Source organism: Podarcis raffonei, chromosome 1, assembly GCF_027172205.1.
Source record: "Podarcis raffonei isolate rPodRaf1 chromosome 1, rPodRaf1.pri, whole genome shotgun sequence".
NCBI classification, from domain to species: Eukaryota; Metazoa; Chordata; class Lepidosauria; order Squamata; family Lacertidae; genus Podarcis; species Podarcis raffonei.
In genome coordinates this window covers 115,183,517-115,201,798 of record NC_070602.1, presented here as the reverse complement: position 1 = coordinate 115,201,798, position 18,282 = coordinate 115,183,517, and the positions used below count along the sequence as shown (strand labels likewise).

At 45.7% G+C, this 18,282-nt stretch overlaps 1 protein-coding gene and 1 long non-coding RNA gene across 8 annotated transcripts in view; one reads left to right on the top strand and one right to left on the bottom strand.

Moving 5' to 3' along the window:
• HOXD3 (homeobox D3) overlaps positions 1–13,054 on the top strand; it is a 51,714-nt gene extending 38,660 nt beyond the window's left edge. For all 7 annotated transcript variants that reach the window (XM_053410337.1, XM_053410304.1, XM_053410312.1 and 4 more), the window contains 2 exons: positions 6,078–6,714; positions 10,214–13,054. In XM_053410337.1, the coding sequence (XP_053266312.1) occupies positions 6,156–6,714; positions 10,214–10,962 (1,308 nt within the window). In that variant the 5' untranslated portion in view covers positions 6,078–6,155 and the 3' untranslated portion in view covers positions 10,963–13,054. The remainder of the gene's footprint in view (positions 1–6,077; positions 6,715–10,213) is intronic.
• LOC128424397 (uncharacterized) lies at positions 8,327–10,113 on the bottom strand. Its single transcript, XR_008333009.1, has 2 exons — positions 8,806–10,113; positions 8,327–8,648 (listed from the first exon to the last, which is right to left on the bottom strand). It is a non-coding gene; the product is annotated as an uncharacterized LOC128424397 (long non-coding RNA).
• Positions 13,055–18,282: the final 5,228 nt, after the last annotated feature.

The following is an 18,282-nucleotide window of genomic DNA, read 5'->3' as shown; positions in this document are numbered from 1 at the left end:
CTTCCTACGCAGCCTGTCTTACACTCCGCCGTGCCCAGGTCTTTCCCCTCCCCCCCACCGGCCCCCTTCTTTTTCTTTCTCTCTCCTTCTCCTACTTCTTCTTCCCCCCTTCGCTGCTTTCATTCCTTACTGAAGCGTTTACTGCCCTAGCGCCAGCAAGTCATAAATTTTGCTACACAGCACCGTGACAGGTGCATTGATATGCGCAGTGAGAACTCCGGCTGCTTATTAACCACTCCTCCGGCCTCCCTCTCCCTCTCTCTCTCTCTTACTGCTTTTTATTTATTCGGGATCATATTAGGTATTGATCCCCAGCAGAATTAAGTGTAGTGGACGCATTAGTAGAGGACTTGCTTCGTATGAATATGCGGGTTGGGGATCCGATCGAACGCAATTGTCAGCGCCGGGGAACTTGTCAGAACCGGAGTTGGGGCTCTTCTGTGGCACGTGGTGTTTTGTGCGTGGTGGTGGGGTGTGTGTGTGTGAGAGGGGTGTGTGGAAGGGGGTAGGTAGTTGCTGAGACTCTCATTCTCCGCCCCCGCGCCCCGTAGTCAGTTTGATTTGGAGAGATTATTCCTCGCAGTGGATTGAGAGTAGTAGTAAGGGAACAATGGGATCCATTACTCTGCCTAATAGCACAACGGTTCAGACAAGGTTAACCTCTCTAGATGCTTGCAAAAGGAAATTCGAAACACGGGCACGGATATTTTGTGGCTTCCTTAGGCTCGGGAGCGAATTCTGCTCCTTGCTCTGCCTCCCACGCAGCTTGTAAACAGCTCGGGCCAAACCACTAAGTGCTTGGGTGTTACCTACGAAAAGAACCCCATTGCTTTTAGCCTATGACATCCTGGCAAAAGCAAAACGTGCCATTAGGGTTGTTGTTGTTGTTGTTTTAAAAGAGAGAGGGGAAGGAAAGAAAATAAGGAAAGAGGGAGAAAATGTGTGTGCGCGCGCGTGTGTAGATCTAAAAAGATGAGCCACCAAACAGTAGAGCATTGTCCATGTGATTTATGGCCCTTTGCCTCCTTGTTAGGTTCAAGCAGAGTTCACAAGCAGTTGGTATTTCGGAAAAGAAATAAAGCTCCTCAGTTTTGCAGCAATATTCTCTCTGAAGGCTCCGTGCGCTATTTGGGAGAAACCTGGTTTTGGTGAATGAAGCAGGAGGCAGCGAGAGGATGCTGGGTTGGAATAAACAAAAACAATTCAGAGCAGACTACCAGTGAATTTGTAAATGGCTGAGGGTTGAACTTTCTGATTATAGATGATCATTCGTGAATAAATAAGTGATTCAACGTGATTAGATACATGGAAGGAAATCATGTAACTCCTTACTGGTCTTTCTTCATCTTTGTTAAAAATTTAAAAATCCGTATCCTTCTTGTATTTCATGGCATTTTGCAACAAACTGTATGTGTTTATAGATATAAATTTCTTCCAGTGCTTGAGGATAATACTTCATGCATCTGAAGAAGGGGACTTCAAGACCAAGAAAGCTTATGTCACAATAAATGTGTCAGCCTGAAAAGTCCCACGAGACTAACACTGCTACCCCTTCTAGAAGTGCTCACTATATTTTAGATTTCTGAAGGAGGTGGCATGGATATATGGAATATGTCCTAAATTGTATTTTATTTAAAGTTGCCTTTTTAAAAAAATCACCACTCTTAGGCTGAAATTAATACTGCCTTACCTAGGAACCATTTATCATTTACCCAAAAAAGGTCTTTCCTCTGAGTGGACATGTATAGGATTACACTGTAAGGAACCTAACTGAAAGAACCAAAATGTGTCCAAACCAACCAACCCACCCAACTATTGTTCTCCAATTTAAAATGCAGGCACCTGGAATGTTTTGTAGGTTAAAGTGAGGGTAGTAGATTATGACAAAGATGAGAAAATATAGTAATTAGGAATGTTTTATGATAAATATGTTGTGTGATAAATTAAGTTGTAGCTATGACATCCATAAATGATTATTGGGGAGTCAGAAAACATATAAGGCGAAAAGAAAAATATCCTATAAATACAAACAATGCAAAATTGTTTGGGGGAGGCTGCTAGTGACAGACATCAGCTTGTCTGGTATCATTATCAGAACACTACATTTTGTGATCATAAGCTGATTTATTCGGATGTAAACATCCAGATTCACCAGCACTCAGTCAGCTCCCACGGAGATTTTAATTTCATAGGATTATTTGGGGACCAAAAATGCAGGGGTTGAAAGCTGTAACCACATAATTAAATAATTGGAAACTGTGCCTTCAGGCTCAAAGGCTTATGAATTGCATCCTTTAGCAAACTTGCTTGAGGGGTAGCGTTTCAGACAGCATTTGGAGCTGACAACTACTTGCTGGTTGTGATCTTAAAAGATGCAATTCAGTGCAGACTTTAACTGTTAGGGGAAAGTCCCATACAAAGTCAGTAGGGATTCTAAGTAAAACAGGGATGGGATTGGACTGTTCACCACTTACTTGTGAATAAATTTAATTTGAATTAATTCGGTCTTATCTCTGAGGAGTACATTTATAAGTGATGTGCTAGGAACCCAATGGTCACTAATTGCAAATGACACTTTTCATCTTTGGAAATTAGGAGTTTCAGAAAATATTTCCTAGACATCTCAGTTCTAAGCACAGATGTAAATTCAACGGACTGGCCTATTAAAAACATACTGTATGCTTCATACAAGGTATCCAAACTATACACTGATAAGCAATTATCTATTTATCTATTGAATTCTGCTCCAAAAAGCTTGGGTCTCCATACATTCCCCAATCCATTTTATCTCCAGAATTTCCCTATAAAGTAGCTTAGTTTGAGATATAGTGGCTGGCCCAAGTTACCCAGGGTGCTTCTGGGTTTAATGGAGAAAGGAACCCAAGTTTTTCCAGTCTAAGCCCATAACTCTGAGCACCGCACACATATTTTTATATTTTGGGCCACAGATATGTCTAAGCACACTCATCAGAATCTAGAAAATAAGGGGGGAAGTGGTCTTTCCCCATAATTGAAGAACAATCCCTTCTTCCAACACCCACAAAATGCAGGTTTTATATACAGGAAATAGTGGAGATCTAATGCTACATAATACAACAATAAGGGATTTCCCCAACCAGGAATCTTTCCTGCATGGTAATAAACAAACAAGAGACCCTTGCAGCGAAAAATCCTGCCCTGGAAATCGCTTCTCTCTACTTTAGATAGCTTTTGCGTCAAAACAATCTGCAAGAAACCTTAGTTGAAATATCTCTAAAGACTAGGAGCTAAGGTAGCTGACCTATGTATTTCTTCTTTATATTGCAAATGAAAGTTATTGAATGCCCTTAGTTACACTTTAACTTCGTAGAAATCTTCCCAGGAAAAACAAAGCAAAACACCAAGAGACAGGATTTACAATAGAGATGGAATTTTCTCTGGTTTTTCAGGTTCCAGTTCTGGTTCAATCCATCATGTCACTCCTGGCTCACAAATAGTCGCGCGCATGCGTGACTTGAGGAAAAAATAAAACCCCAAGGGTGGGGGAGTGAAGAGACAAAAAAGGAACAACAACAAAATGTTGGTTAATATTTATACCAAAATGGCAAAGGGATAGAATGTAGAGCCCATAAAAAAATGCCTCCGGGAAAATAAAGAGATATATAATAATATGGTAGAAGAAAATAATATTGTAGAAGTGTTTGGTTTTCGAGCACCGTTAAAAATATATATGCAAAAGCAGTAAGAATTTGAAGGCTAGAAATGAAATCACTTGAACAAACTTATTTTTGTAACAGCTAATCCAAGGTAATTTAGCACGCCAAGCTAAATGATAATTCTTCCTTCTTTGAAAAATAACTGTTCCTTTAAAAAACAAACACCCATACCCATTACATTGGGAATAACATCAGTTTATTGTAATACCAAAATAAAGTTATTTAACACTCTGTTTTTGGGAAATCAGGGGCAAACATTTCACTCCACCTCACTCTAGCTGGACAAAGGGAACATTGTACAGAAGGATCTATGCCTTCCTAACTCGTCAGAGACCCGTTTATCCATTACTGTATTCGGCTTGGTTTGGGCATCTCTTTTAGTTGTAGAGTCACCCATCCCCTACACTGTTAGTTGGAGGCCGGTACAATTTATTTCAGAGTTGTACACTTCCAGCTGCCTGTGCTCTCCATTGAGGTGCAAGAGTTCAAAACCCATGCCACTGTGGTATAATGGCTCTGGACCACTCATTTTTTCACACCCGATTGTCGAAACCTATACCTGGAAGAGAAGAAAACCATTGATTCCAATGGATCTTGCACCCCGGTTAACTGTGTTTAAGAGCGGGGTGCATTGCTAATTGTTCTGGAATGCGCTGTTGAGAGAGAGAAGGGAGAGATGATTGGTTGTATGGAAGTGAAGCCAATGGTGAAATGCACTATACTGTATTAGAGAGCGTGCAAAAACCGTCCGTGGGAATTGGCAGGAGAGGGCACCCAGTTACTTTCTTGCTAGGGGAGAGGGAGGAGCAGTGATGAGGGAGAGGGGGAGTAATATGATAGTCTGGGCTGGGCAGGATTTCCGACAAGGGACCAAGCGGAAGAGGCGATGCAAGGATACTGTATGAGGGTTGTTTACCACGTGGTGCATGTGTGAAAGAAACCGTGGGGGATGGGGACTGTGTGCAGGGAAGAAATATAAAGGCTACCGTTCTGTGCAGAGTTATGCTACTTCCCTGGCCTTACGCACTTCCTGCCACAACAAAATGCTTTTCTAGGGCGCTACGCTAGAGCCGAACCACTCTTCAGATCCCTGGAAACATGGATGCCAACTTGAATAAAATATGGGGAGGGGGCCGTAGGTAAACCCCGACCCACATAATTGATCACATGACATGGCGCGCATACACTGTTTAAATGACAATGTCTATCAACTTTGGGAGGAGGGTTGACTCCCTCAAATATTTTATTGGGGGGCTAAAGGGACCTCCTCAGCCCCTAGGAGTTGGTTCCTATGGACCCTTACTGGCAAGGGAGAACGGGTACGAAGATCGTGTGCATGCATGTGTGCGACAAAGCAACTTTCCCCCTCTGTTGGGGAGATCGCTCGAATCTCAGAACACAGCTGGACCACTGTTTTTGTGAGCATTATAAATAAGTTTGCACCTGTTCCGATACAGCACCATGTGACTGCCTTCGCAGAGCCCTCTGGTTTTGTCCTTTTTGTGCACGCTTGAGAAGGGGCGAGGGGATGCACGGATTGCCTCTGGATTCCATCCAAGTGTACACGTGTGTGTGGTTTTCATGGCGCGGTAAAGAGTTCCATATGATCAGAACGTGCCCGAGCCTGTGCGCTTGGCCCTAGTATAGATCATGAACGTATGAAAGGAATCTGTAGTGGTTCCTGGTTTGTGGAAGGCTCTCCCCAGGGAGATTCGCCTGGTGCCTTCATTACATTTTTTGAGGCGCCAGGCTAAAACGCTCCTCTTCAACCAGGTCCTTGGCTGATTAATATTCCACAGCCTTTTAAATATGTCTATGGAAAGGCGGAGTTATTGTTTTGATGTCTTGTTTTAATTATTTACTCGCATTTTATCTTGTATTTTATTCTGTGAGCCGCCCTGAGATCTTGGAGGAGGGCAGTGTATTAATTTGATTAATAAACAATTAATAAGACTTGTGAGAGGCGTGCCACGGAAGTGTTTTATGAGGTAGCCTTGTGAACATAAGACTGGCATGTGTTTGTGCGTGTGGTGTGAAGGTGAAATCGGAAGAGCTTGTGTGGTGTGTGATGGCGAAACTGGAAAGGAGTGTGAGAAGGTGAAACTGGAATGGAGTGTCTGTGTGTGTTGTGAAGGTGAATTTGGAATGGGAAATGTGTGTGTGTGTATATGTGAAACTACAATGGGGTGCGTGTTTGTGTAAGAGGGTAGCTGTTCCTGGGCCCTTTGCCCCCCTAGGTAGTTGCCAACGTGTGAGGAAACCACCTCCCGCTTTCCCCTCTCTTCCCCTCAGGCTCGCGCCCTCCTCGCTCCCTCACTGACGGTTGTCTCGTTTCTCTCTTGTCTCTGCGACCCGCCCCCATCCCGCTTCTCTCTCTTCCAGGTGGCTTCTGGGGCAGCGACTGGCCGAGGCCCGTGGCGCGAGGGAGGCCAGGCCGCGTGACAGGGTGGGCGGCGGCCCATGTTATTTGAGCGGGCTGCCGAGGCCTTGGCGACGGCGGAGCCCACCATGCAGAAGGCCGCCTACTACGACAACGCGGGCCTCTTCGGGGCCTACGGCGGCTACAGCAAAGCGGACGCCTACGGCTACCCGCCGGGCCCTCCTCAGCCCTACGCCCAGCCCGCCCTGGACACCGACTACCCAGGCTCGGCCTGCTCGCTCCAAGGAGCCGCCGCCGCCGCCATCCGGGCGCCTCCGGCCCACAAGAGCGCCGAGCTGAGCGGCAGCTGTATGCGCCCCGCCGGAGGCGCCCAGGGAGGCCCTCAGCAGCCGCCGGGCCTAGCCGAGCAACAGCAGCAGCAGCAGCAGCAACCGCCGCCTCAGCAACAGGCTCCGCCCCCCGCGCTGCCGTCGCCCTCGCCGCCCAGCAGCAACCCCGCCCACTCGGTTCCCGCCAAAAAGGGCAAAGGCGGAGCCAACGCCTCGGGCGGCTCGGCGGCCACTATTAGCAAGCAGATCTTCCCGTGGATGAAGGAGTCCCGCCAGAACTCCAAGCAGAAGAGCAGCTGCGCCCCCGCAGGTACCCAGTCGAGCTCCACCTCCTGGGGAGCAGCAAGGCCCTTTGTGACCTTCAAGGGGGCTTCCCTTGGTTGCTCCAGTCCAGACACACCGCGAATCAGAGAGCAAGAGGCAGGAAAGAGAGAGCAGCAGCAGGAGGAGTCCTGCCAAGCGAGGGCCTGTAGCTCCGCTTTGCATGGGGAAGGTCGCAGGTTCGATTCCCGAGTGCCTCGCTCTGTGATGCTATGCAGAGCCGCTGCCAATCAGGGTTTAGGCAATTTCAGGGGTGCCAACTTGAATAAAATATTGGGGCGGGAGGGGGGAAACACCCAGGTAAGCCCCACCCTGCATAATCATTCACAAGATGCGGTGCGCACACACACCATTTGAATGGCAATGTCCATCAACTTGGGGAGGCAGCCCCCTCAAATATTTTATTGAGGAGGGAGGCAAAGGGGCATTGGCCCTTAGGAGTTTGCTCCTATAGACAATGCTATGAAGTGGATTGACCCCAGTGGTCTGGGTTTGGGTTGGATGGACCCAACTGGTCACCTGCAGAGCTCAGGGCAGTTCACAAGCTAAAAACAACAACGTAAAAAGCACAAAATACATCAAAAAAACAACAACCCTGAAAACAGTAACAACAAAAGCCAAGCCTGGATAGTTCAGTTGGTGTGATCATGGTGCTGATAATGCCAAGGTTGCAAGTTCAATCCGTATATAGGACAGCTGCATATTCCTGCATTGCAGGGATCATCACTGACCACTGGTCATCCCTGGTCTTGCTAGTTAGGGATGATGGCTGGAGACCCAAATTTGGGAAACCCTGGCCTAGATGAGTCTCAGGGTGCCTTCCAACTCTATGGATCTATGAATCTAATCCCCTTCACCTCCACCAGCACACCAAAGGCCCATCTTGTCCAGCATGCTGCATCCTGCAGTGTCTAGCCAATGACAATGGGAAGCCTCCAAGCAGCACAGAGCAGCAAGAGCCTTCTTTCGCCACCTTACCCAATAATTGGCAAACTTCCTGAACCTGGAGGTGGTGCAGAACCTTCATGGCTAGTAGTCATTAATATGGGTGTACCCAGTCCCCCCTTTTAACTCCCCGCCCCCCCAATATTGAAGGTAGGAGACCCATCTAGAACATCAGAGACCAGGCTGTGACGTTTATCTGACTCTCCCAGCCCTGCAAGATACAAGTGAGTTGGAGACATCTTGCTGGTCTTTGGGAGAGCCATGTAAATGGAATGACTTGTCTTGGCAACATTTATTTCCTCCCCCCTCCAGCTGTCATTTGAACATTCAGCCAGAGGGCGAATTCTGTGCGACTTCAAAGCCTACACTGATGATTTCATATAGAAATTGCACCAGCCGAAAGATTTCCTCCTTTAATATTGCCCTTCCCTTGCCTCTTCTCAAAGAGGTTAGTTACCCAAGTGCATTTAAGGGGTAAAGTCTCATTTAAATAGATGGGAATTGGTTTTCAGTAAGGATTTTAGTCTGGGGTAGGAAGAGGAAAATTAAATAAAAGTGCAAGGGCGGGGAATGGAATTTGAGAAACTCCTGCTCTTTTGTCATTTCAAAGTTTAGGCTCGCAAGGATCCCCACTGCAAAACGCATTGCTAGAAGTCTTATTTTAAGAGGTGTCGTCTTTATTGAAAGTGTCATTTGTTTAAGAACTTTAAAAATTGCTAAACATAAGAAATATCCAAAAAGTGTACAAAATGCAAATGCACAACACAATAAAAAATGAAAATCGATACAACATACAATATCACCAATTTGCATTCCAAGTGTCCAGCTTTCCTCTGGCACATTGCAGTCATCCACAGACCACAGAGCTTCCTTCTTCCCACAATTCCCACCATTTAGCAACTTATCCATGGTGCTTTACATCAGATTCCACGACAACCCTTCTTTTTCAGAAGGGGAATTCTGGGGAATCTATAAAGCCTGTAATGACGCAAAAGCTATCGTTACCCAAAAGGGAGGAGGAAACAATGAACCAATAAATCCCCGTCTTTATTCTAGCAGACCGGTCTCTTCTCCAGGTCCGGAGTGGACCGACCACCCTCCCTCTGTCCCTTACTTACTTACTGGACTTACTTACTTAGCGTTTAGACCGCTCTTCATTCTAAGAAAACGACAGAGAGATTTACAATAAGCACAATAAAGCAATAAAAGTATCAAATCAGTTATAACTCCCCCATCACAAATAAACAGTAGCGGTCCATCACCTTCTGAGACCTTCTGTCCCCAAGCGTGTGTGGCCTGCTTTTGGCGACTCTGTCCTCTGAAACCATCTTGGTGGTGACAAGGTGGAGACCCAAGCATTCCTCCCCTTATTTGGCATGCAGAAAGTTTACAGACTGTCTAAACCCGAGCAATGTCAAAGCTGTGTACAAAATGCAAACACTCAGTCTAACAAAACGTGTGTTTATTATGCAGACACGCTGACGTGGTCGCAGATCCAACCACTGCGACCTTCTCCCTTGTCTTGAAATGGCTGCTGCCAACTTTCCTGGGGAAGGAGAGCGTGGAGAGTTGTAAACCCGGATTCTCCCCCACCCCGCGCGCCGGACGCTCTTCCTATGGGATTCCCCACTCTTCTGTCCTGCTAGTTAGAGCACCGCCTCGGATAATAAACGCGCCTGATTTCCTCTTGTTAGCTGTACCAGAGGCGGCGGCGGCTCCATTGTCTTCCAAGTTTGGAGGCCTGGGCCCTGCTCCTATTTGGGACCAGCCAAGAGAACCTTCCTGGGCTCTGTCAGGGATCGATCGATTCTTCCAATTAAGTTAGATGATTTACAACTCTCTCATCTGGAACTGTAACTTTCCTAACCCTCTGAGAACCCCGGAGTTGGGAGATCGAACCCCATTCTCATTGTAGACACTGGGCGACGGAGGGAGGGAGTGTTGTCCGCAGCTGAAAACCTCGGCTGTAGCACCGCGCGTCTCAAGAAAATAAAATAAAATCCAATGAAATCGAAGGATTTGGGGAAAGTGTCGTTTGGATCACCCTGTCCCTAAATCACGCCTCTCCCGTGAGGATATGAGGCAGCGACCCTCGCTAATTAATGGCAATTGTGCACGGGGAGGACATATCCCGGTCCTTTCCCCGTCCTGTTTCAGTTCGCTTTGAATGTCCAGATTTCATACTTTGGGGAAAGTGTGGAATGGTGGGGTGTGGGTGGGTTAAAATTTCAGGAGGAGAGGGACCTTCAGGAAAAAGAAGATCGTGAACAGCTAAAGATGCCCCACAAATAGAGGATAATACCAATTCGGGCAGGTCTCCCGCAGTGTGGGAACTGCGTGATAATAGCGATTTGTGCGCCTCTTTCGCTCCGCGCCCCGCAAAATTGGCACCTAGTCCTCTGCTGCCCCAGAGTGCCAAAGCATTTTCCCTCCCTCCCCCGTCCCTCCCTCCCCCGGCCGCTGCAATGTTAATACTCTCAGGCTTTGTAAATTAGCCAGCCAGCCAACCTCCTCTCTTTCTTCTTTCTCTCCTTTTTGGACAGGAGAGAACTGCGAGGACAAAAGCCCCCCGGGCCCCGCTTCCAAGCGGGTCCGCACCGCCTATACCAGCGCGCAGCTAGTGGAGCTGGAGAAGGAGTTCCACTTCAACCGCTATCTGTGCCGCCCTCGCCGGGTGGAGATGGCCAACCTGCTGAACCTGACGGAGCGCCAGATCAAAATCTGGTTCCAGAACCGGAGGATGAAGTACAAAAAAGACCAAAAAGCGAAAGGAATTATGCACTCCCCGGTAGGGCAGTCCCCAGACCGGAGCCCGCCTTTGAGCGGGCCCAACCACGTAGGATACTCCAGCCAGCTGCCCACCGTCAACAGCTTGAGCTACGACGCCCCGTCGCCGACGTCCTTTGCCAAATCGCAGCAAAACATGTACGGGCTGGCGGCTTACACGGCGCCTCTCAGCAGCTGCTTGCCCCAGCAGAAGAGATACCCAGGCGCCGAGTACGACCATCACGCCATGCAAAGCAACGGCGGCTTCGCCAACCCCAATTTGCAGGGCAGCCCCGTCTATGTCGGAGGGAACTTCGTTGATTCCATGCCAGCCTCTGGCCCCATGTTCAACATCGGCCACCTCTCCCATCCTTCATCTGCCAGCGTGGACTACAGCTGCGCTGCTCAGATCCCAGGCAACCATCACCATGGACCCTGTGACCCCCATCCCACGTACACAGACCTCACTTCTCACCACACATCTCAGGGAAGGATTCAGGAGGCGCCCAAACTGACGCATCTGTAGTAGCCTGGAACGCGTTTAGAAAGAAAGAGAGAGAGAGGAAGAGAGAAAGCGAGAGAGAGAGAGATTGAAATGCATTCGCGTTTAAATTACCTCACTTTGCCCCTGACGTTGCAGTATTACTTTGAGTATTACAGTGGGTTTTTTTGTGTGTCCCCGGTAGAAGCTACCTATTTCTTGTTTTCTTTGGCGACCGAGTCCATGAGAATTATTTCCGCCCCATCCCCCACCCCTTGTTGTCCTCTTAAATGTTTTTTAGCCGTTTAAAAGCATGGCAGTGCAATATCCTTAACAAAAATAAATAAATCTAAACATTCCCTCAAGGGAGTAATAATTGGTAACGATGTACTGGAAGGTAAGTTGTAGAAATCCATTAGAACTCGGCGAAAGTGAGTCCTGATGAGGCGTTTACAACATTTGGGACCAAAACGGAGACTTATTTCGAGAGTTATAATTTATAAGATTTTTTTCTCCAGTAATGTGAAAGATTGCTTTGGACTTAAATAAGATGTATTTATTATTTTAAGAGGAACTCTTTTTTTTTTGTATCATTGATTATTTAATCCTGGTCTTTAATGTATTTATGTGGATATTTGTAGAGTTTCTTCACACCCCCTTTCCCCCTTAACTTGGGAAGATTGATTCAGGTCTTTGGTGACTATACATTTTCACCTATTTAGTATATTTGGTCTGAAATAGAAAGAGTAGTTTTGAACAGTTGTAACAGTGGCTGGTGTTTGTAGTTTATGTAAGGATTAAGCAAATTGTAAGTCATAGATTAATACAAAAACTGAAACATTACACAAAAGAGCCGATACATTTTTTATTTTAATATATATCTATCTATATATATCACATGTTTATTTATTTCAGATTGTTTGGTATGGTTTTACTTAGCATTAAAAGCTACCTTATATCTCATATATTGTTATATTCTGCTATATAGTGGCCAGTTGACTGTTTGGTCTTTGACCAACTTCTGCATACATAAATTGGTTCCTTCCTATCTGTTGCACACACCATTTCGTCTGGTTGCTTGTTTATAATTTTAAAGTCTAAAATATGCAACACCTTCAGACTGACATTTAGGAGCAATATAATATTGTTGATGTAATTAGGATTTTCTTAGCAATTCAGGCTAAAACTGTTGTTTCAGTTATTATTTTTGTTACTATTATTATTATTATTTATATGATATGATATTTATGCTAACCATAAATCAATTTTGTACAAGTCACTGGAAACGCGAACTTACTTTTGCTGAACAGGGAGGGGAGGGAAGAAGAAGAAGAAGAAGAAGAAGAAGAAGAAGAAGAAGAAGAAGAAGAAGAAGAAGAAGAAACTTTGAATGAAATATTGACAATCAAGTATCTACAAAGGAAAGACTGCGGTAGGGTTTAGGAGACGAAGTCCTTCTGAAATGCTCAGAATGGCTTTCGAGATAGGAAATTAGGTCTATCAATATTTAATATAGTCTTCTGTAGCAGACATTGGTACAATCCTTGTGTAAACTAATGTTTCTGCCCCAAGCCTAGAAGGGACAGGAAACACAAACATCCCCCCCCCCCGCCCCACTCTTCCTCTTTATTTGTATGTTGCATTTAATCTCTTACTGGGTTTTATAAAGCTTTTCTCAACATGAAAGTGGCATTAGGTACACGTTAGAAGCGATACATGCCCATTAATTCAGAAGGAAGCATCCCTTATCGCTTTAAAAAGCACTCAGTTAAGATTCAGATCTTTTGAAGTCCCACAGAACAGTAGCAAAACCTCACTTTTCAGTTTGACTAATAATGCAGCTCCATCTCTCCACGTCCTGTGATGGCAACTACTGCAATTCTTTTTGTGTGTGAGAGGTTTTTACTCCTACATTTGTGTCTGTCTAGACAACGAGGATGGATATGGATATATATAGTATAACATATGTATATATATATAAAATATTCACCTCGTTATCTTTTTTTAAAATACCATGTTGTTAACTGAGAGAAGAGGGGGAAATGTATCGTTTTGTTAAATCTCACTTTTACCCAAGTGTTGTAGATCTGTAAACAAAACAGAATAAACAGCTTCAAATGAAGAAATATTTTAACCACTTCCAGATCTAAAGTGGCTTTCTATGGCAGTTTCTGTTTCTTCCAGCATTAAAAAAATAATAATAATCACAATACAATAACTAATAATACGCACAACTGGTGAGCTGCTACAACCACAACAAAATGATTTTCTAATATGTCTTCCAGGGAATTCCCGGCAACTGAATTGATAAATAAATAGTGCATGTAGATTTTATTTTTATGTTCTTCATGTGAGGGCATATTTCACATACTACTATAAATCAAAAGAATGCACAAAGAGTCCAACCCTGTGGGCCCTTTATGGTCTAGTGTGTCACTCAGAAGGCATCCGCTGAGTCTGCGGGACTGGGAGGCCCAACGTGTTATCCACAGCTTAATGTTTTATGGGCTTGACTTCAAATGGGGCCTTGGCTGGCTTGCATTATTATTCCCTCTTAAAGTCAAGTAAAGGGGACACGATAATTTATAAGCATCGCTGGGAGGGATTATAAACTAACACACACACACACAGTTCTGTACATACGTAGAAAAAATGGGATAGCCTTTCTCAAAATATTCATAGCACTCAATTGGCACCCTCTCAATGGGGATTTGAACAGACTGTGCTATACATATATACATTATAGCCTTCATAAGTGAGTCTCGAAATCATACATTTCAGGGCTTGTGTAGGAGTATATTGTTAGAATTGGCATAGGCCTCCCTTTAAAGCGTAACCCAATTACTGGGCAGCGACGTCTCCCCTTGACTCTATTTCTGGCTCCCCCCCCCCCTTGACTCAGGAGGCCAGCCCCGGAGGAACACGCCGAGGCTAAGCAAATTACTTGGCCAGAAAGCCCCATTGATTAAATTGACGCTTACTTCCAAGTAAACAGCTGTGGGATCCGTGCCCGAGAGCGAGCGAGAGAGAGAGATGGAGGAGAGGAGGGACTCTTCATAGAAGTCAATGGCAACTCTCCCACGGATTTTAATGGCTCTGCTTTAAGCTCAAAGACGTTTCTGGCACAACATCCCTTTGGTTTTCGCGCGCATTTCGGATCGTCATAAATGATATACAACCCGTTTCCACACCTAGCATAAATCTTGCTCCGTTTAGCTTTCTGAATTGCTGGGGTGTTATCTGAATCAAATACAATGTGCTGTAAGCGGGTCCAAGAATATTTCTCTCTCTCCCCCCCCCCACGCACCCCTTTTACAAATAGTCAACAGTCCTTCTCCCCAGGAGCATCTAAGCCCATGTCTTCTCAAGAACATCAGGAGGAAGGTCGCGGGGACTTGCTTTTAAATGTAACTCATCTTCATTTTAGCTGCGCCAGATTCCTGGCCAAAGCCAAGAATGTGCTTTTGGAGGACGCCAGCATTATCCCCCTCCCATTTTTTCAATGGTTAAGGTGAAAAGAAAGAAAAATAGGGACGAGGCTACCCTAACAAACTCCCTTCTCCCTTCTTAAAGGGAAACGAAGTCTAAATTTTGAAATAGTCTTCCTCTTTTGCCCTTGATTTTACTGCGTGGCGCGCCTTCGCTTTTAATTTAGACTTACCCACTGCACCCCAAAGTGGTAAACTCGATTGTGGCTTATTGTGGTATTGCATGTGGGCAGAAAGAGGCTAGGGCGACAAGGGAAGATCCGCGTGGGTGTGAATGTGTGCGCGAGAGAGCCTGAGAATCAGAGGCACATGCCCCCCACAACCCCAGTTCTCTCTTTAGGGGTGCAATCCTAAGAGAGCTTTCTGGAAAGTAATATTGGGTGAAGTCAGCTGGGTTGACTTCTAAGTGAACTTGCTTAGCATCGGCCCCATAAGTCACCAAGTCACATAAGTCACCATTTGTTTTCCTCTTCATTCCCTTCAGAACGGCACCCACCCCCACCCTCCTTGACTAGGCATTTCTACTCAGAAATAAGTACCATTTCGAGGTACTTACTCCCAGGTAAGAAGCGGGTATGGGACTGAATCTAAGGTTTTGACACCCAAGGAACAGCCAACGCGGATCCATAGTAGCCTCATGCCGGTCGATTCCGAGGCGATTCGAGGGTTCCGGCTGTTCTAAACAGGGGAGGAAGGCACAGCGAAGAGCAAACATTTAGACTAGATTTAGCTCCCCATTTTTATTCGCAGGTATCAGCCCCTCCGAATGGGAGGAGAGGGGCCTTCAGTCCGTTCCCTGGTCTTCCTCCTGTCCTTTGATGGGCTTTGATACTCCCACACTTAGGTAAAGAAACAAGGCGCTGCATCTTTCCCGGGTCTCCTTCCTCATTGGCTTGGAGTAAACCTTGTAGCTAAGCAACGTCCGTCGGATAGGACACCATTCGACGGGGTCAGTGGGGGATACGCTTTGCTGAAGCTATTTGCAAGGCGACGTGGATGATACAGCAGCCTACCCGCCGCATAGGGGCTGCCCGCCCGCCTGCCTGCCTGCCTTCTCTCGTTGGCTCCTTCCCCCTCCCCTCCCTCTCTCCCTCTCCAACTGTAACAGAGCTGTGTGCAAACAAAGGGGCCTGGTAGCCATTTTTGCACAGGAATAATAATGCAGAGGTCGCCAACGGAACAAAGCAAAGAGGCGCCTCTTTGGTTTAGAAGGTCCGCTTGCAAGGCACAAAAGCGCGCACGGTTTATTTGCGGCGTAGCATTTAGACGTTAGACTGGGAGGCCTTCCTTTGTGGTATGGAGGATCTTTAAAATATAAAAATAAAAGAAAGGAGCCGCCGGTGAAAATAACTTAAAACACACATAAGGCAGCTCTCCCTTCTTCTTTGCCCTCCAGAAAATAGTGCGCACTACAGGGCTGAAGTAGCCAAGACGCGACCAGAAGAGAGCCTTAGGCTCCAATCCTATATACTTGCTTACTCCTGAGTCTAAGCGTGCATTGTCCTGTTCACACTGTTCTAGCAGTAAGCCGCATTGAATCCAGTGAGTATACATGCATAGATCGTGTATTTCCTGCCTTGGTGTACTTACTCGAGAGTAAGGCTTCCTGAACCCAGTAGGTCTTAATTATGAGTATACATGCCTAGGTTTGGGCTCGACAAAGCATTTCAGATACTTGCCAAGGCTGATTAGCACTCCTTTCTGATTCATGGAAGGCTGCACTCCGGCGAACGCTTCCTTAGGATCAAGTCCTATTGAACTCCGCTAGGCTTCCTTCCTTGTCAAATACACAGGATCCGCCGATCCGGCTTGAGTAGCACCTAACTAGCATGAAACCCAGGAGGAGGAGGAGTATTGGAGAGGATCCTGCCTTTCGTATGTTTCTTCTTCCCAGTGTCTTTTGGATCGGGTGGGTGTGAATGAGGACGTTAAAATCCCTTGAAACTGGGATTCTATTACTGGGTACAATCCAGTCAAATTTAAGCCCTCTTCCGCCTTTGGTTTCAGGTAAATCGAGGCTGTCCTATCCTATACTGTACATGTTTAGTCAGAAGCAAGCCCCTGTTTTCACTGGGGCTTACTCCCAAGTAAATGTGCGTGTTAAGTCCCATTGAACATAGCAGAATAAACAGGTACAGAGGTCGGGCTGCGCAGGAAGATAGCTGGATATTTCTTCGATTTCTAGCTTAATAAATAAATTGCAGCGCAATCTTATGCATGTTTACTCAAGGAGTAAGTGGCAGCCTGTTCAGTTAGGAAGGCTGAATGATCGAGACGCAGATCAAGCCATCCGTTTATGAACGAAGGTGTATATAAGACTTTCTGAAATTTCACATCAATTGCAATGGTAACCGAATGTGCGGCTTTATTTGCTCCCATTTGTAAAATAGCTCTGCTTAAATAGACCCTGCAGCGTCTCCTCAGCTTTTCCAGAATTTATTCAGCTAGTCACGTGGCCGACCTCTTGGAAAGAAAGGCGGCTTGAGAAATGAGCCTTTTAAAACCCGCTCCGATCCACCGCGGAGATAAACTGAAGTATCGCCGTGTCATTTAAGATGATTGACATCGCGATCCAAAACCTGCAAGTCAGTTTTACTAAAATCTAGGGGATATACTTCAAAGCAAAGTTGGCCTGGATCGGAATATCACTCACTGGACTCAGGGCTAGTTCGAAGTGGCCTATACGCAGCCAGGCAACTTTGGGAAAACATCAGTGGCATATAATGGGGCTTTGACAGGAGTCTTCATACTTTACATTACCGAACCAAATTCATTATTTGCAGCTAAAAGCAGTTTTCTGTAAAGGGTTCACAAGAGTGATTACACCAGTAATATTATTTCTAAACGCTATCTTGATTAACACTGGGAATAATAATTAGTTGCATGCAAATGACCACTGGTCCATCTGCAGATTAAATGTGGTCTCCTTTCCGGAATTTTTTTTCCACGTGCAAGTGCTGTGAGGGTAGTTCTCAGCTTTCTAATAAATCTCTTGATGCTGCCCCGGCAATAAAAATAAACAGGCAAGGAAACAAATCATAACGTTTCTATTGATTCAAAATACAAGTGACATATATCACCCCCAATTCACGTTTAAGACAACGTCCCCAGTAATGAATGCCCCTCCGTGGTCCTTTAATCAGTAGAAACATCTATATTCATTAAATTCCCTTCTCAAAATAGCACTTATTTTGAGGCATTAGGACATAGACGCATGTGCACCAGATGCGGTTAGGAGACACCCATATTTTTAATTTTTAAAATAAAAAACCCCGCAATTATGTAGAAGGATGTTTCACTAGAATTGGTGGAACCCAAGTACAGTGGTACCTCGGGTTAAGTACTTAATTCGTTCTGGAGGTCCGTTCTTAACCTGAAACTGTTCTTAACCTGAAGTACCACTGTAACTAATGGGGCCTCCTGCTGCCGCCAAGCCGCTGAAGCACGATTTCTGTTCTCATCCTGAAGCAAAGTTCTTAACCTGAGGCACTATTTCTGGGTTAGCGGAGTCTGTAACCTGAAGCGTCTGTAACCCGAGGTACCACTGTAACATCCTACCTTAAACACAAAAGTAAAGATCAGAAGTAGGATCGGAGAGTGGTCAGTTCGCTTGGGACAGGGAAACATAAAGTCACAGAGTTGAACGAAACCCCGACGTTCATCTAGTTCAATTCCTTGTGCAATAGGACGAATCCTGCCCACAGCCATCCCTAGGTGGCCTCGAACCACCAACCTTCTGGTTAGCAGCCAGGCGCACTAACCCATTGCGCCACAGGGTACAAGCGCAGGGTGGGTTTCAGTTCCATTTAGTATTGTAGCATTCTGGCTGTTATAACCTGATCTTACGCGTAGTTACTCAGAAGCAGTCCCACCGGAG